General features: G+C 38.7%; 1 protein-coding gene across 1 annotated transcript in view; it reads left to right on the forward strand.

The window, feature by feature from the left end:
• The first annotated feature begins 4,482 nt into the window (after positions 1-4,482).
• SMARCC1 (SWI/SNF related BAF chromatin remodeling complex subunit C1) overlaps positions 4,483-19,376 on the forward strand; it is a 123,748-nt gene continuing 108,854 nt past the window's right edge. The window contains exons 1-2 of the mRNA XM_069561576.1: positions 4,483-4,845; positions 12,453-12,572. Of these exons, the coding sequence (XP_069417677.1) occupies positions 4,651-4,845; positions 12,453-12,572 (315 nt within the window). The 5' untranslated portion in view covers positions 4,483-4,650. The remainder of the gene's footprint in view (positions 4,846-12,452; positions 12,573-19,376) is intronic.

Genomic DNA, 19,376 nt, shown 5'->3' on the forward strand with positions numbered 1-19,376 from the left:
GTTTTGAATTCAGGAAGTTGATTTCTCCAACTTTGTTATTTTTTTTCAACATTTTTTGTTTTTTCCTTTTTTCTTTTACATTCTATTGATAACATTATGTTTATATAGGTTTTTGTATTCCTTCAAAAAACATCCCTGGGATTTTAATAGAGCTTGTATTGAATCTGTAGATTTCTTTGAGTAGTGCTGATATTTTAAAATTATTAGGTCTTCCATCTATGAACAAGGGATATGTTTCCATTTATTTGTGTTTTCTTTCTCTCAGCAGTTTTGTAGTTTTCATTTTATAATTATTTTACCTGCTTGGTTAATTCCTAAGTGTTTTATTGTTTTTTGTTCTATTGTAAATGAAATTGTTGTAATTTCCTTTTTAGCTTGCTCATTATTCATATATAGAAATGTCACTGATTTTTTGTGTGTTGATTTTACATCCTGCTACTTTGATGAAATCATGTATACTTTTTTTTTTAGTAGAATTTTTAGGGTTTTCTATGTATACAATCATATCACCTGCAAACAGAGATATCTTATTTCTTTCTTAAATTTGGATGCTTTTTCTTTTCCTTGACTAATTGTTCTGACTAGAACTTCCAGTACTATGTTGAATACAAGCGGTGAAAGCAGGCATCTCTACCTTTCTCTTGATCTTAGAGGAAAACATTCATTCACCATTGAGTATGATATTCACTGTAGGTTTCTCTTACATGGCTTTTATTATATTTAATACTGAGATAGTTTCCTTCTATTCCTAGTTTGTTGAGTGTGTGCATTTTTTTAATCATGAAAATGTGTTCAATTATGTCAAATGATTTTTCTGCAGCTATAGAGATGATCATGTGTTTTTTTCCCTTTATTTTCTTAATGTGGTGTATTACATTGATTTCTGTATGCTGAACCACCTTGCATTCCAGGAATAAATCTCCCTTGGTGTATAACCCTTGTAATATACTGCTGAATTTGGTTTGCCAGTATTTAGTTTAGGATTTTTTCATCAGTGTTCGTAAGTGATATTTATTGTAGTAACCTTATCTGTTTTGGGGATTAAGTTAATGCTGGACTCATAGAAAGAGTCTAGAGGTGTTCCTTCCCTTCAGTTTTTTGGGGAAGGTTTGAGAAGGGTAAATATTAGTTCTTCTTTAAATGTTTGGTAGAATTTGCCATTGAAGCCATCAAAATATCTAGGCTTTTCTTTGTTGCGAATTTTTTTTTTAATCTCTCTTTTCTTAGTTTCTTTGTTTTTGTTGGAAGGTTTTTGAAATAATCATTTCAGTCTTGACCAGACTGCTTTTAATAACCATCGAATAAAATGTTACATAATCTATTCCTCAGAGCTTTTATATTATTTCTTGACTTAAATATTAACACATTTATTTGAATTGAAAAATGAAGTAAATTTTCTCTGACAAAACCATTTTTTTCCAACTGAGTTGACAATAAGACTGACTTTGTCAATTAGGTAATATGACAGACATTTTCCATAAATTACATGAGGTAAATTTGTGGCTCTAAGGTCTAGATGGTATACCTAATCTACCAATATACCTAATCCTCTGGCAAAATAAAAGCTCAATGAAGCAAGCAATACTGTAATATTCTCAAGCAGATCTGAGTAAATTGATTTAACCGAGATGCTTCTAAGCTAAAGGTAACATGTATATTAGTCACTGTCAGGAGTTTTTAACAAAATACAGCACAGACTCAATCTGGCTTGCCACTGTGCTTTAAAAAAATCTTTTTTTGGTGGTAAATATATAATAAAATTTACCATTTTATCAATTTTAGGTACACAATTCAGTGACATTAAGTACAACCACAATGTTGTACAAACATCACTACCATCCATCTCCTAAACGTTTTCATCAACCCAAACAAAAACCCTTGTCTACCACCTGTTTTTGTGAATAAAATTTTTTAGAATATAGCCATGCTCACTCATTTATGTATTGCCTGTAGCGGCTTTTGTGGTACAAGGGTAGGGCTCAGTAGTTGTCACAAAGAACATATGGCCCACAAGCCTAAAATATTTGTTATCTGACCCTTTATAGAAAATATTTGCTAAACCTGAAAGGCGGCCACCCTGTTACCCGCCATGCACCTCACTTTCCTTTGTGGGGAACCTAGTGCTAAACCATTCATAGAGGACCTGCTTCTGAGTTGGGGTTTCATAAGTAGCAGAGCAGCTCCCTCGCTGTGATCTATTGAAAGTCGGCCCTCAACACAAAGTTTTGAAAAACAAAGAAAATGGAAAGAAAAAAATTTTTAATTTTTTTAAAATAAAAAATTAAAGAGAAAATATTTACTAAACCATACTCTTTGGTACATTTTAGAGAAGGCTTTTTGGTATACCTCCCAGAACTGAGAAGGCTGTAACAACTGGCAAACCATTATGCAATTTCCAGTTCTTTTCAAAATTCTTTTTTCTTCAAAACTGAAGAAACCTAATCAACTCTTCACCTATTGAGCAATAAAGATACTTTTGGATAGATCACTGTGTGAATTTAGCATGTAGCTTTGAGAACTAGGTGAAAGATACAGTTCATCACTGAACACTTTAGCATGCATATTTTGAACAAGAGTTCAGTATTTCTTTAGTGTTCTTTTCTTCTGAGGGGAAATTTATAGTAAAATGCATAAATTTTCTTTACCATTCCACAACTGGTATGCATACTTCTGTGTAATGCAAATCTATTTCACATCAACTTATTGTCACTCCCAGGAAATTTCCCTCATGTCCCTCCTTCCCCTCTACTTCCCCAAAGGGAACCCTACTTTGAAGTTTAGCCTGTTCTATAACTTCATATATATTGAATCATCCTGTATATATCCTTTCAGGTAAGATTTATTTAACTCAGTATAATACCTGGTGATTCATCCATAATGTTGCATGTACTAAGTTTATTCCATTTGGTTATTAATTTGTCAAATTGGATCTTGGTGTTTTTCATTATCAAGTTCTAAGAGGTTTTTTTTTTTTTCCTATTCTCTGAATATGTCTCATCAGGTTTATAATTTGCAAGTGTTTTTTCTCATTCAGTGGGTGTTTTCATTTTCTTGTCAGTGTATTTTGAAGCACCAAAGATTTTAATTTGGATGAAGTCCAATTTATTTTTTCTTTTGTTGTCCATGCATTTTTTCCCCAGGCTGTCTTTCTCTATTATTCACACTACTGCAGTAGCTACTTTCTAATCTATAAATCTGGTCATGTTCTGTGTCTTCAAGCTGGTTTTCCAGTGCTTATAGGATATTCAAAATTCACTGCCACCCCAAGTAACATCTTTGCTTCCAGCCCATGGGCTTAAGGAGTTTCACCAAGCATGCTTTCACACTTTAAAGGCTTTGTTCCAGGTGTTTTTTTTTTTTTTTTTTCCCCTCACGTGTTTGCAATCTCCCTTCCTCCCTGATCATATTCTTTTTTCTTTAAAGGCTGGTCTGAAAAACTCACAGCTTGTCACTTTCTGTTCTGGGGTCAGAGAGCATTATGTTCAAATCTCCATAACGGCCAATCACACTTCGTTAATAATTTAAAACTCTTCTGCCTCCCTATAAGTCATTCATTCTTTCATTAAATATTTATTGAACATCTGTTGGGTAACAGGCCTTCTCAGCACTGAGGGTACACCTGTGAGCAAGACTAGGTTCTTATGTAATTTATATGGAAAGTAAGAAAAATACCAAGTCATGGTGAGTCCTACCGCGACAATGTCGAGCGAGTATGATTGTTCAAGACTGCAAGGTCAGGAGGGATCACTTTTTTGAAGTACCTTTAAGCTATGATTTTGAAAGCGTCAAGCTTAGTTGGTAAAGAATCGCCTGCAATGCGGGAGACCTGGGTTCGATCCCTGGGTTGGGAAGATCCCCTGGAGAAGGGAAAGGCCACTTTCCCACTCCAGTATTCTGGCTGGAGAATTCCATGGACTATATTAGTACATGGGGTCGCAAAGAGTTGGATGCGACTGAGCGACTTTCACTTCACAAATGACACAATCAGAGGTCCAGGTCGCGGGAATAGCTGTTGCGAGCGCCCCAAGGCAGTAATGAGCTGGTGTGGCTGGAGCCGTGAGGGGGAAGGAAGGTGTGTGAAGCCGAAGGTGTGGGTCCCAGATGTATGTTTACAAAGGACGACAGGGTCACTACGTGCAGAAGGTCTGAAGGCAAGCGAGGACAGGCGCAGATTCCCACCCGGCGTGTGGGTTCCACTGCTGGCACGCGACACTCGAAACGCGCTCTCCTCTCGGAACATCTCACACCAGCTCCTTTCTCCCCGGCGGTGGCAGACGGTGACACAACCACCGTGCAGCTGTAGACTACATAACGATTCAACGCAGGTACCGGGGAAACAGCCACACGCGCGGAAGCCCAAGCTGTGAGGTGTAGCGGGTAAGCGGTCCGCGGTGCAGGCGGAAGAGGCGGGTGGAGGGGCTCGTCCTAGGCCCGCCCGGCCCGAGTGCTGCGCATGCGTGCGCGCGTGCTCTCGTCGGTTAGGGCGCCGGTCCCGAGAAGAGGCGGGGCCAGGCTTCCGCGCCGGAAGAGGGTTGGCTGGGCGGGGCCGGGAGGCGGCGGTGGCGGCTGCGCGCGCGCGCGCGCGGGTGCGAACGGGGCACGCCGCGAGGGCCGGGGAGGGCCGGGCGGTGGGGACGACGGACGGCGACGATGGCCGCGGCGGCGGGCGGCGGAGGGCTGGGGACGACCACCGGCGCCGCGGGCGCAGGAGGCGCGGCGGCGGCCACGGGCCTGGCCGTTTATCGGCGGAAGGACGGGGGCCCGGCCAGCAAGTTTTGGGAGAGCCCGGAGACGGTGTCCCAGCTGGATTCGGTGCGGGTCTGGCTGGGCAAGCACTACAAGAAGGTGGGTCCGCGCGCCCGTAGGGGCCGAGGAGGCCACGCGACGGGGGCCGGGGGCGGCTGCTGGGCTCGCGGGCCTCGGGCCGCCCCTCCCCCCGCGCGCCACGAGGGACAACAAAGGCAGGCGCCGGGCCCGCCACGCCCCCGCCGCGAACTCTCGGCCCCCGCGCTCCCGCGGCTCCGCGGGCCCTCGGGGCGCCGCTCCTGGGAGCCCGGGCATCCGGGGCGAAAGCCCCTGCCCGCGCTTGTGAGGGAGCGGGTCGGGCTTCGTGACCGGGAGGTTGTGACTCTTCCTCTTTGTTAGCCGCTTTAGGTGTGTTAACAGTGGTTATTAAAACTGTCTGAGCCGAGCTGTAAGAGCCGCGGCAAGTTTTGTTTAAGAGACCAGTCTTCAAAGTCCAGTGAGGTAACCAAGGTTTTCTTAAACCTGTAGTTGATATGCTAAAGAAGGACTGTGGACCGCTGTACTCCGACGTCGGTAACTGCAGGTTAATATAATGGATCACAGTGTTCTTGGGGACTCACTAATATTGATAAAACGACGGCTTTTACTTCACAGTTCCCTCTGCTTATGTATAGTGGGAATTCGAGAGTTAATGTTGGCTTGTAGCTAATGTGAGGCTTTCCCTGAGAACCCCTTTCGTGTTAGGTCACCCCACTTCATATCACCTTCGTTTTCTTCATACTGTTTTTTTGGGATTATTTTCATTTACCTGCTTGTCTTGCCTTTGGAGTGTTAGTTGGACTGAGTCATTGGTACTGAAAGTTGTGACTTAGTCCCATTGTTTATAACAACTTTTTTAGTTTCCCCTTTATATAACTTATTTAGAAATGACTGACCCCCTTAGAAAGTGTAAGGAAGCCGACTGCCAAAAAAAAAAAAATTGCTCTCTGTGTCTCAGAATTTCCTGAACACCCTTCACAGTTCTCTAACTTCCTCCGTTGTGGACCATTGCCCTGGAGCTAGGACCTTGTTTGGCCTGTTCACTACAGTGTGCCCTGGAACATTTTTGATCCTCATTGCTTGACCCTTAGTAGTTGCTTAGTAAATATTTGTTGAATGAATGAAAAGATAAAGTAGTCTAGAAACCTACTTTAGGTTTCGGGTGTACAGTGCAGTGAAACTTATCAGCCTTTGGAAGTTGTTAGGCATAGGCAGGGGTCTAAGGTTCTTCTGATACTCCACTGTGATACTTTCAGAACTCACCATTTCTTATCTCAAGTTTTGGGCTTCCCTGGTGGCTCAGTAAAGAATGCCCCTGCAGTGTGGTAGATCTGGGTTCCATCCCTGAATTGGGAAGATCCCCTGGAGGAGGGCATGGCAACCCCACTCCAGTATTCTTGCCTGGAGAATCCACATGGACAGAGGAGCCTGGCGGGCTACAGTCCATGGGGTCACAAAGAGTCTGACACGACTGAGTGACTAGGCACACAACACACACACATCAGTTTTTAGAAAGTGAGAGGTGACATATTCTTACTTACAATATATTTTTTGGTGCTTTGACTTTATTCCCCTAGGAATTTTGGAGTCTCATTTGAGATTGTAGATTTTCCTCACTTACATGTTAAGTAGACAGTACTGTTTTTCCTTGTACATTGGTAAATTGGTCACTTTTTTTGTGTGTAAACAGTAGAGCTTATGGTAGTAGCTAAGGGAATTGAATATGCTTATATTATGAAATTATTGTTTATCACGTGCTTTTCAGGCAGTATTTTGGGTCTTAATATACCTTAATGTTTTTTAGTTAATTTTTTGGCTGCACTGGGTGTTGGTGCGCTCAGACTATCTGTCATTTCAAAGAGCCGGGGCTACTCTTCGTATGGGCTTCTCATTGCAGTGGCTTCTTTTGTTGTGGAGTACAGGCTCTAGGGTGCTCAGGGCTTCAGTAGTTGCTGCATATGGGCCTCAGAGCACAGGCTCAGTTGTTGTGGCATAGGGGCCTGGTTGCCCCACAGCATGTGGGCTCTTCCCAAACTAGGGATCAAACTGATGTCCCAGTGTTGCAAGGCGGTTTCTTAACCACTAGACCACCAGGGAAGGCCCAGGCTGGATTTTTTACCCCAGTTTTGTTGAGATATAATTGACATATAATATTGTATTGCTCTATCAGTGTAGCTTTAACAGAGAGATACTCAGGAGGAATATTCCTTTGGATAGCAAGAAAGGGAATAGGAAGAAAGGAAGTACAGTGATAGTTATTTCTACCTTTGCAGACTGCATCTCTTTTGGGCCAGGTTTCAGAGGGCAGCTTTAGGGTTGGATAGTCTTTCAGAGCTGGGTTTGGGTGGATGAGGAAGTGGCTGTGAGCCTGATTGCAAGAGAGGGTTGAAGCTAGTAGGCTAATGCTGGCTCCGTGTCCCTGAGGCCTTGAAGACAGAGTTAAAGTTATGTTTGACCTCTCAGTGTTTCATAAAACTGAAATGTATTTCTTAGGCCTGTTCAGATTCAGAATTGCATATCCTTGGACTTGATAGTCAGAATCCTATCAGCCTCTTAGAGTGGTGTTGATTTGGTAAAAATATTTACAACAACGTTCTTTGCTTCTGCCATACACACTATATCTCTCCTTGGTGTACACATTGATGGGTTTTAACTTTTGTGTTGCATTTAATACTGTATTTTCAAATTAATAAATCTCGAGCAAATAAATAAACATGATATTGATAGTAGCACTTTTATTGATGAGTTTATGCATGCACTGTGAGGACAACTTGAGCATCCACTTTATCTGGGCATTTAAAACATTACTCGCTTAAATCCTCACAGTGGTCCTGTATGATAGATATTATTTGCTTCATTTTCCCCATGAGAGAAATCGAGACCAGGTTTAAGTAATTTCTCTAAGAATTACAGTTGAAATGAAGTCGCTCAGTCACACGACCCTTTGCGACCCCATGGACTGTAGCCTACCAGGCTCCTCTGTCCGTGGGATTTTCCAGGCAGTAGTCCTGGGGTGGATTGACATTTCCTTCTCTGGGGATCTTCCCAACCCAGGGATCGAACCCTGGTCTCCCGCATTGTAGACAGACGCTTTACCGTCTGAGCCATAGTGTCAAAACTGTTAGGAGTTACAAATTCGGGATTCAGAGAAGGTCCACCTGGCTCCAGCTCCAACCTCCCACCCCCACCCCCGACACCTTTTATTTTCTTTTTCCTATTTGTAATTCCTCTCCTTAAGAAACAATGTTGTGGTAAAGATAGACACTGGCACCTGCCTGTAAAAGCCAGGTGATTTCAAATTAAAAGAGAGTTCCCTTGTATTGTTTTTGCTTTCTGAATGTCCATAGAAGGTGCTCAGTTAATCTTCGTTCCATGAATGAACAGATTAACTAGACTAGAAACCTCTAGAAACCTATTTATTTAGGTTTTGTTGATACATTTGCATTACGGAAAGGAAAGTGAATACTTCTTGACTAGGATGAGCTTTTACTTGCCAAAGGAGTCTAGAGGAGGTGACCAGTTTAGGGAAGCGGAAACTGCCCAAGGTTGCATTTTCAGTCCACTGCAGCAGTACAGAAGCTGGTTATCTACCTAAGGTGCCTGCTTTGTATTACTGGGTGTGTATCGTTTATCCTTAACACCGAAAGATATTTTTCTATCCATAGTTCAGAGTGGTTTTCAGATGATCAAACCTTGAGAAGGTGAAGTGTGTCTGTAAGCCATTAACTTCCCAGGTAGGTTTCTTCCCAAAGTTTGGCTTACTCCTGAAATTAAAGATTTCAGGATGATTTAAATAAAAATGCTTTAGATTTAACGATGATCACTAAAACAGACTAGATTGCCCAGGGAAGGTGTTTCCATGCCCTTTACATATAGTATTTAACAGGTTAAGACAGTTGTTTTTTTTCATATGGGACATCTGCTGCAATAGAATTGTTTAGGGAGAAGTTAAACTTTTAATGTTATTAATGTCACAGGGAATATAAAGCAGATTTATTGATACAGCTTTCTAAGCATATTTTCCTAACTTTCTTAATCAAAACTTTGAGACTGAAAGATTTTTTGTTGTTGTCTTAAGTAAAACATGCTGTTGAACTTTTTTTTTTTTTTTGGATTAAAAATAAAATTTTTATGATTGAAGTTGTCTCTATAATCATTATATTCTCCCCCTGTAAAACACCTTTAATAAACACCTTTAATCAAGGTGATGAAACACCTTTAATTAGGATTTATTATCTTGAAAACTATTACGATCTTTTTATGTTTAAATGAGATTTTGGGGAGGAGTTGAACTGTCAGTATGGGATAGTAGAATGAGCATTACATTGGGTTGGTAAACGTGAGTTTGGTACTCTCGGCCACTGATTGATGTCATTGAGCAGATCACTTGATTTCTACATTTTACTTGTTCATTTTTAACTCTTGTAGGCTGTTGTTTTGAATCAAATGAGATAGTCCTTGAAGATGGGATTATATAAATTTGAGATACTAGTGATACCTTTGCCATATTATCTCCTGATCCCTCTGATTGATTAAATAGAATGTTACTCTTTGAAATTTTTAAAAGTTGATTTAAAAATCTTATAATAGTTATACCCTGCCTTTTGAGAGGGTATGAGTATAGTTTACATAATATGTAAATGTCAAATTTATGAGTTAAAATTGTCATCTCTTACATGTATTTTCTTGTTTGATAATTTTTGTGAGTGATTTGAGAAAGTAAACAGTTAAAAAATATTTTATAGTTTAAAAATTGGATTTTAATATATCTAAGGTAATCATTTTGATTGAGCCTTGAACCTGCTATCTTTATTCTGAAACTGTAGGGTTGTCCACGTGAAATCTTTCTCATTTTGAATGACAGTATGTTAAATGAAACAGCTGTAGATAGTGGTGAAGTTTAGAATACATACAAAGCTATGTATATAGGTCATTAACAATTCATTTTTGCCTAAAGGGTTTGGTTTTAGCTGAACAGCCTTCCTCCAAATGGTGCCTTTTTCAATTTTAGGATTTGACACTGTTCAGTTGTCTGCAGGTATTAATTTTTCATGTTGCCGTACCATGTGCTAAAAACCTGCAGTACATTATGAGATCCCTTGGAGAAGCTTGTACTTATTAAAGATTGTAAACTTACCTTGTGAGTATGTACAACATACTTTGCCAGTTCTGTGGGTTACACTTGAAGAGTTTATTCTTTATTATAGATAATACTGCATCCAGTATTACTGTTGAAATTGAGTATTCCTCATTAAAGATTTACTGTGTTGAACAATAGTCCTCAGAAAATTAAACTTGATGGTTTTTGTGTGAATTGGTATTATAGGAAAGGGGAATTGTAAGTAGTTTTTAACATTTTAAAATTGCTTACCTCGTTTTTTAACTTTTAGATTATAATAAATGTGTTCTTTAACTGAGATGCATGACATATGACAATATTTGAAGTGGATTTTTTTTTGAAAGCCCAGTGGTTCTTAAAGTGTAGTGCATGGGAACTTGTTACGAATGCAGACTCTTGGACCTGACTGGGAGTGGGGCTAAAACTTAAGAACCACTATTTTACACTAACAGATCTGACATCTTATGTGCTTAATTGTATGAAAGGTATTTCTAGTTTTTGGCTTATGTCTGACACACGTTTCACTTCATAGCCTTATGGAAATGTGTTTTTACAGAACACCTTTGCTATAGAAGGAAGCTGTTTGTAAGGATAAAAAGGTGTAGTTTAGAACAAGGATAGGCAGACTTTTTCTATGAAAAGGCCAGAGTTAAATAGCAAGGCTTTGCAGCCCAGGCAGTCTCAGTGGCAACTGCTCGACTGCTGTTGGAGGAAAGCAGCCATAGTCAAAGTGCAAATGAGTGAGGGTGCTGTGTTTTGATAAGACTGTTTATGGACACTGACATTTGAATTTCATATAATAATCGTGTGTCATGAAATATTATTCTTAGAACTTTTCCCCCAAGCATTTAAAAATGTTGGGCCATTCTTAGCTTGTGGGCCCCACGGAAACAGGCAGTGGGCTGGATTTTACCAACCTTTGGTCTAGAGAGTTTCGTGTAAAACAAAGCATTCCAACAAAACACCAGCCTTTGGCAAAATTTAACTTATGCTGGCTGTTCCACATAGAGAGGAAAGCTAGTGTACTTGAACAAATAAAGAAGTGAGAGGATACTAAGCTTTAAGAAGAATTGCCTGCCCTCTTGTTAATATATTATGCTCTTTGTTTGATTGGCAGCAGCACATATTGAGAACTAGTCAACTTAAGGCTTTGTAACTAACAGTAGATGATATAGCTGATATTTTGCTGTACAGATATCAGACATTATTTATTGCAATAGAAACATTAATTTTGAAATGTGAGGTGGTACTGGGAAAGAGGCTTTTCCAGAAAGAGAAATAGTGTTTTGTTTTTTTTCAATGGAAGTATAGATATTTCTACCTGCTCAGAATTGGCGGTTTAGAAAAAAAATGATGGCCTTTCAAAGTGATATTGAATGCTTAATACAAAATTAAACTTATACATTTAATTGAACTCACTAATTTATGCTTTTCCTGTCATGTACTCTATCTTTCCTTGCTGTGATGTTCATTTGCTGTCTACCATGGATTTGCCCTTTGTGACATTACATACATCAGCATGGATAACTTTTCATGTACATTTATTTTAAAAGATTTTAAAATTTTGACCAAAAACTTGTAAAGCTTACTATCGTAACCATTTTTAAGTGCCCGTACATGTGTATTTATTTATTTTTTTAGTGCATGAAAGTAACCATTTTAATGTGCTCAAAACTCAGTTGCATAAAACAACCATTTTATTATGCTTAATAGTTCCTGTGTGTCTGGAATTTGGATGGGCATGTTCGGGATGACTGTCTCTGCTCAGTGGTGTCTGGGCCCTTGACGGGGGAGGTTTGGTGATTGAGGGTGACTTGACAGCCGGGGACCAGAATCACCTGGAATCTTCTTTACTCATGTGTCTGGTGGTTATACTGTCAGTCTTCTGGGACATCAGCTGGGGCCTTTCCATGTGACCTCTCTGGGTGGCCTGGGCCGCCTCAGTGTGGTGGTGTCAGGGTGGTTGGACACCTTTGTTGCTGTTCAGGGCTATAAAGGTGGGTGTCCGAAAAGAACTACTTGGAAGCAAAGCTGTCTGATCTTTTTTGATTTATTCTCGGAAGTCACACAGCATCGCTTCTCTGGCATGCTAATTGGTTTTCAGTGAGTCCCTAAGGATGGTCTGATTCAATAGAAGAGGGCATAGATCCCCACTTCTAGATGAGAGGAACATCAAAGAGTTTGTGGATTAGTTTGAAAAACTTTTAACATAGTCGGTTCTCAGGCCACATAGGAAATTCAGTGGCCAATAGCTCTCATTCCCTTATAGTATCAGGCTTGAGTTTGAGGTTCAGGATCTCACCATCCAGGTGGGGATGAGATAATTTCGGTTTGGTTTCTTGGACATAGTATTTCTCATCCTTAAGATCTGTTCCCTAAAAGGATGTGTTATTTATCCAGCCCACTGCCCCCAATATTTGTTTATACAAGTGTCTCAGACACTTAAAAATCTGCCACTGGGCCAGTGCTTAGGTACTAGGAAGTAAACTAATAACACTGTCTTCTGCACAGTTGTCCCAGTTTTTGAGTCTCTGTCTTTATCTTGCAGTATGTTCACACGGATGCTCCTACGAATAAAACTCTGGCTGGGCTGGTGGTACAGCTTCTTCAGTTCCAAGAAGATGCCTTTGGGAAGCATGTCACCAACCCGGCCTTCACCAAGCTCCCGGTAAGTACATCAGCTTTTCACACTGAGACAGCTTCTGTTTCTGTACTCTTGAGTGGAGCCTGCAGCTCTTTATTTTGCTAGTGCTATTGTACAGAATAGGGAAAAGGAGGAATCTCTACAGAATTTTTGCTGTAGAATTTTACTGCTTTTGAACTATAGGAAGCATCTCTTTCAGGAGTCATTTAACATTGGCATTAGACATCACAGTAGTTACTACCTAGACTTATCTGTTAATATTTTACTATATTGTATTTTCTATATTGTCTTTATTAAGTCTTTCCCTTGTGGCTAGAATGCTGTTTTGTGGAATTTCTTTTATTTTGTCCATGAGATTCTTCTGAGCTTATGTGAGAATATGATTCTGTTCCCCTTGAAGTTGGTATTTTGACTAGAGGTTGGACTTGGTGTAGAAATTGGTCATGTTTTCTTTCTTTTTTAAATTTGTAGGCTTTGTTCTTTCTTAAACATTTGATTTTATACAGAAAAATCTGATTCTACCTGTTGATTTCTCCCTTTTTCATACGATCTTTAAAATTCATAAATATTTCTAGTTCTCATAAATCATGGTGTGAAAACTCAGTTACGTTTCTTTACCTCTGGGAACATTTCGGTTTATTAGTCTTCTCTGCTTGTCTGTATTTCTTTATATTTCTGAACTCTGATTGTACAAATACTAGATTTCTGGGAACTACCTGTCATATATTTTCCTGTAATTTTTGTCTTCCAATTCTCTGGTTTGGGTTTTTGTAGTTTCCAGTCTGGTATTTGTTGCCTCTACTGAATTTGTTATTGGTAGACTTTTTTTTAAATCTAAAAAGCTTCCAGTTTGTGTGTTCTTGTTTCATCATTAACCTTTTTGTTTTAATAATTCACTGATCTCTCAGATATAAATGAGACTAAAAAATATTATTTTACTGACCTTGGAATAAATCTGTCCGCTTTGCTTATGGTATTTTTGCCACCCAGATATTTATTTTCATTAAGTCAAATAAATGGATGTGGTTTTATGAATCATGTTAGGATTCTTTCTCCACTCACAGGTGATAAAGGGTTTCAGCAATGCATTCTTGTATGATTTATATGGTGTGGGATTTTTCATGTAACTCCCTATCTGTCTAGAATTTATCTTGGTATTCATTGTGAGCACTGAATCTAGTTTTATCTTCTTCCATATGATCATCTGATTAACACAACAACAGTTATTCAAGGGTACTGCCTACCCCCACTGATTTGAGTTCAGCAAATATTAAGCATTTGAGTATGTGCCAAGTTCTGAGAATTCATGCAGTAGTGCAGTGTATTGTTTGTCCTCAAGGGGCTTATACACTCTTTCTTCGAACTGTATAAATAGAGCCTTTGGTCTCAGGAAATGTTTTCCCAGGGAAAGGACACGTGAACTCAGTCCTGAAAGTAGAGTGTGAGTTCTTCAGCGACATGCTGCAAGATGAGATTTTCAAGCAATGAGAGCAATGTGTAAAACCCTAAAGGCCTGAGAAAATTTTGGCACTTTAATGTGGTTTCAGATAGTTCAGCAGGGTTAGAACAGTAGGCAGAGAGATGGGCCAGAATCAGTCACAAAAAGGTAGAAGTGCGGCTTTTGTCTTGAAAGTCGTTGGGAACCAGAGCAAGGGGGAGAGTAGAGGTAGCTTAATCAATTTTGGGTTTTATAATAATCCTGCAGGCTTTGATATGAAGAATGATTTGGAAGCCTTGAGATTGAAGACTTTAAAATCTCTTTCTCCATGAAGAAGCTGCTCTCATAATCCAAGTGAGCTATAGTCAGAATAGAAAGTTGAAATAATGAGAGGGGGTATAACTTTGTGGGCTTTTTTGTTTGTTTTGGTGGGAGGATGGATTGTGGGGCTAAAATAAGAAAGAATTGCCTGGGATGACTGCACTGAGCAGATTCATTTAGCACTAAGGTGAAAGTGAGAGTGCAGAAGCAGGTTTCTGGAGAACGGTACTCAGTTTAGTCTGTTTGAAGTTAGCTCTCCTGTAGGGCATCTCTGATTCTGAAATCCTGTAGGTAGTTGGAAATGAGATCTGGAGTTTTAGAGAAAAGGTTGAATTAGAGGAAGACATTTGAGAGTTACAGGGTGCTGGTTGAATTCACATTTGTAGGGCAAGAGCATTCCTTCTGTTTTAATTATTTTTTAGTTACTCCTTAAAATACCTACTTTTTTACATGTAATTTAAGTTAGATGGTATGTTAGCATTATAGTAAACACATGTATATAATTTATAAATACATGTTTAGATATTGGAGGTACTTAATGGGAGCTATTCAGCTGAATAATGAGCATATTTTCTGTACTATGGCAGATTGAGGGTTTGGGGGTAACTTCTATAAGCTTAAAATTAATTGAAAGTAAACATTTGCAAGAATAGTGCAAAGAACTTTCATTTTCCTTCATTTAGAATCCTCAGTTTTTAGCATTTGGCCACATTTGCTCTCTCACTCTGTTTTTCTCTACATGTTTGTACATATTCTGAATCATCTGAAAATTCCATGTTCCTTTACCTCCAAATACTTGAGTGTTTATTTCCTGTTCTTTTACATTATCAACTAGATTAGAATGATCAAATCAGGAACTGGTTGAAGTTTTTGTCATTTAAAACACTATAATATGTATAGTTTATATTTTATCAGGTATAGAATCATTTAGAATAAAATTTACATGTAGCATTATATGAAGTATTTTATGTAAGGTGATTTGCATTATATTGGTATTTCTAATTAGGGTTATATGAGTGTCTTAAAAAGTAGTGTTTACAAGATGGTTTATTTGGGGAATATCAAACGCTTGGGAACTAATCCATTATAGTTTTTCTGAATTTTAAAGATTTTAAAGAGAATATTTTTACACATAAGCTGTACTTAGAAATAATTCATGGTTTAGTGCTAGAGGAACCAGATTTACTTCTTTTTTTTTCCAAATAGTGTTTAGCTTGTTCCCAAATGAAAGGAATTGATAGAATAAAGTGTAATGGTGTAAAACGAAACTGAAGGAGAGAGACAGTAAAGCAGACAGTGTTTCAGTGAAACACGTAAGCTATTTACCTTAAAAAGCTTTTTTCCTGAATGAGTAGTACTGGTGTAAGAGCTCACTATTCGGGCTGTTTTTTGTTTTTTTTTTTTTTAAATCAAACTAGACTTGTTACTAGCTCCCTAAGTTATACTAAGGGCTTCCCTGGTGGCTCACATGGTAAAGAATCTGTCAGCAATGCGGGAGGCCTGGGGTCAGTCCCTGCGGTGGGAAGATCCCCTGGAGGAGAAAATGGCAACCCACTCCAGTAGTCTTGCTTGGGAAATCCACAGGACAGAGGAGAGCCTGGTGGGTCCTAGTCCATGGAGTTTCAAAGAGTTGAACGTGACTGAGTGACTTTCCAGAGAAGGCAGTGGCACCCCACTCAAGTACTCTTGCCAGGAAAATCCCATGGACGGAGGAGCCTGGTGGGCTGCAGTCCATGGGGTCGCTAAGAGTCAGACACGACTGAGCGAGTTCACTTTCACTTTTCACTTCCATGCATTGGAGAAGGAAATGGCAACCCACTCCAGTACTCTTGCCTGGAGAATCCCAGGGCCGGGGGAGCCTGGTGGGCTGCCGTCTATGGGGTTGCACAGAGTTGGACACGACTGCAGTGACTTAGCAGTAGCAGAGTGACTTTCATGTCACTTTACTAAGTCATATTGGATGTTAAACAGCTGGCTCAACATAGGATATGTTTTATCTAATGCTGAGAAATTAGAAAGATTTAGGGGGAAAAAGATGCTTTGTAAGGCTAAAAATATATTGCACAGATAAACATGATATGAATTGAAACAGAAATGTTTTTTTACCTCCACAAGTAAAATTTCTTGTTATTCCATAATTCCCTCAAGGCTTTTAGTACCTATCCCTACATAACACAAACATAATTATAACACGAAAAGCTAGTTGATTTTGTATTCTGCTTTTTCATTTATGTGTGTTTTTTAAATTGTATTGAAGTATAGTCGATGTACAGTGTTGTGTTAATCTCAAGTTTAAAGCATAATGTTTCAGTTATACGTATATCCATTCTTTTTTGGATTCTTTTCACATATAGGTTATTATAGACTATTGAGTAGAGTTCCCTGTGCTATAGTAAGCCCTCTTTGGTTATCTGTTTTTAAGTTCATTTATATCATTTAAAAAATTTAGATTTGACAAGTTAGTGATACCACGATATTTGTTTTTCTGTGTCTGACTTGTTTTACTTGGTATGCTAATTTCTAAGTCTGTCCATGTTGCTTCAAATGGCATGATTTTATTCCTTTTATAGCTGAGTAAAATCCTACTGTATATGTACCACGTCTTTATCCATCCCTCTGGTGATTGACATTTAAGTTGCTTCCGCGTCCTGGCTATTGTTCAGTAGTGCTGCAGTGAACATTGGGGTGATGTATCTTTTCAAATTTTGGTTTTCTTTGAATATATGCCCAGGAGTGGAATTGCTCAATCATATGGTAGTTTTAGTTTAAGAAACCTCCTTACTATTCTCAATAGTGGCTACCCCAGTTTACATTTCCATCAACAGTATAGGAGGATTCCTTTCTCTCCACACCCTCTCCATCATTTATTATTTGTAACCTTTTTGAGGACGGCCGTTCTGACCAGCTTACGGTGATACCTCATTGTAGTTTTGATTTGTTGTTGTTCAGTCACTAAGTTGTGTCCAATACTTTGTGACCTCATGGACTGCAGCACACCAGGCTTCTCTGTCTTCACTATATCCCAGAGTTTGCTCAAACTCATGTCCATTGAGTCAGTGATGTAATTCAACCGTCTCATCCTCTGTCAACCCCTTCTCCTGTGCTCAATCTTTCCCAGCATCCGGGTCTTTTCTAGTGAACCAGCTCTTCGCATCAGGAGGCCAAAGTATTGGAGCTTCAGCTTCAGCATCATTCCTTGATTTGATTTGCATTTCTTTTAATAATTTGCAATCTTCATTTTCCTGTCACCCATCTGTATGTCTTCTTTGGAGAAATGTCTATTTAGATTTTCTGCCCATTTTTTTCTTTTATCGGATTGTTGGTTGGTTGTTTTTTAAACAGCTGTGTAAGCTGTTGGTCTATTTTGGAAATTAATCCCTTGTTTGAGTTGCATCATTTGTAAATATTTTCTCCCATTCTGTTGGTTGTTTTTTCATTTTGTTTATGGTTTTCTTTGCTGTGCAAAAACTTTTAAGTTTAATTAGGTCCCATTTGTTAATTTTTAAGTCTTTAATGCATTCTCAGTTTATTTTTGTATATGATGTTAGAGAATGTTCTAATTTTATTCTTTTACATGTAGCTGTCCAGTTTTCCCAGCACCACTTATTAAAGAGACCATCTTTTCTCCATTGTATATGCTTTCCTCCTTTGTCACAGATTAATTGACCATAAGTGCATAGGTTTGTCTTTTGGGCTTTCTGTCCTGTTCTGTTATCTGTGTCTGTTTTGGGGCCAGTACTATACTGTTAAAATTACTGTGGCTTCATAGTATAATCTGAAGTCAGGGAGTACGATCCCTCCAGCTCTGTTCTTCTTTCTCAAGATTATTTTGGCTGTTAAAGGTCTTTTGTTTTTCCATACAAGTAAAAAAAATTTTTTCTTCGAGTTCTGTGAAAAACATCATTGGTCATTTGACAGGGATTTCACTGAAGCTTGATTACCTTGGGTAGTGATGTCATTTTGACAATACTGAGAACATGGTATATCTTTTCATCCGCTGGGGTCATCTTTAGTTTCATCTGTTAGCATCTTACAGTTTTCAGAGTACAAATTTTTTGCCTCTTTAGGTAGGTTTATTCCTGGGTATTTTACTCTTTTGTTATGTTGGTAAGTTGGGTTGTTTCCTTAATTTCTCTTTCTGATCTTTTGTTGTTAATGTATAGAAATGCAACAGATTTCTGTATATTAATTTTGTATTCTGCACTTTTGCCAAATTCATTGATGAGCTCTAGTAGTTTTCTGGTAGTGTCTAGGATTTTCTAAGTATAGTATCATGTCATCTGAAGATAGTTTTATTTCTTCCTTTCCAATTTGGATTCCTTCTATTTCTTTTCCTTCTCTGACTGCTGTGTCTAGGACTTCCAAGACTGTGTTGAAGAAGAGTGGTATCAGTGGGTATCCTTGTCTTGTTCCTGATCTTTAAAGGAATGCTTTCAGTTTTTTACCATTGAGTATGATGTTAGCTGTGGGTTTGTCATATATGGCCTTTATTATGTTGAGATATGTTCCCTTTGTGCCCACTTTCTGGAGATTGTGTGTGGTTTTTTTTTTTTTAAATCATAAATGGATGTTGGATTTTATCAAAAGCATTTTCTGAATCTGTTGGGATGATAATATGATTTCTTCAGTTTGTTATTATGTATCATGTTGATTCATTTATGGATACTAGAAAACCCTTGTGTATTTCTGAGATAAATCCCACTGGATCATGGTGTATGATCTTAATGTACTGTTGGATTCAGTTTGCTTGTCTTTTGTTGAGGATTTTTGCATCTATGTTCATCAGTGAAGTTGGCTTGATACTTCTTATTATACATTTTAAAATTTGAATTTTATTTAATTTTTTAAATTGAAATTGAAATTTACCAGTGGAGTTAGTAGTATATCATTAATTTGTCCATTAATGTTTTCTGCTGAAAAAATTTGATGTATCTTTTGTAAGTCAGTCTTCTTTTTCATAGACTGTTCACTTAAACATTTTTTTGTGCCTCAGTTTGTTCCAAAAAAGTAAGGAACTTACTGAATTAGGAGTTGTTTATAATTTTGAGTTTACATAAAGCTTAGACTTC

The sequence above is a fragment of the Ovis canadensis genome, chromosome 19, assembly GCF_042477335.2.
Source record: "Ovis canadensis isolate MfBH-ARS-UI-01 breed Bighorn chromosome 19, ARS-UI_OviCan_v2, whole genome shotgun sequence".
Lineage (NCBI taxonomy): Eukaryota > Metazoa > Chordata > Mammalia > Artiodactyla > Bovidae > Ovis > Ovis canadensis.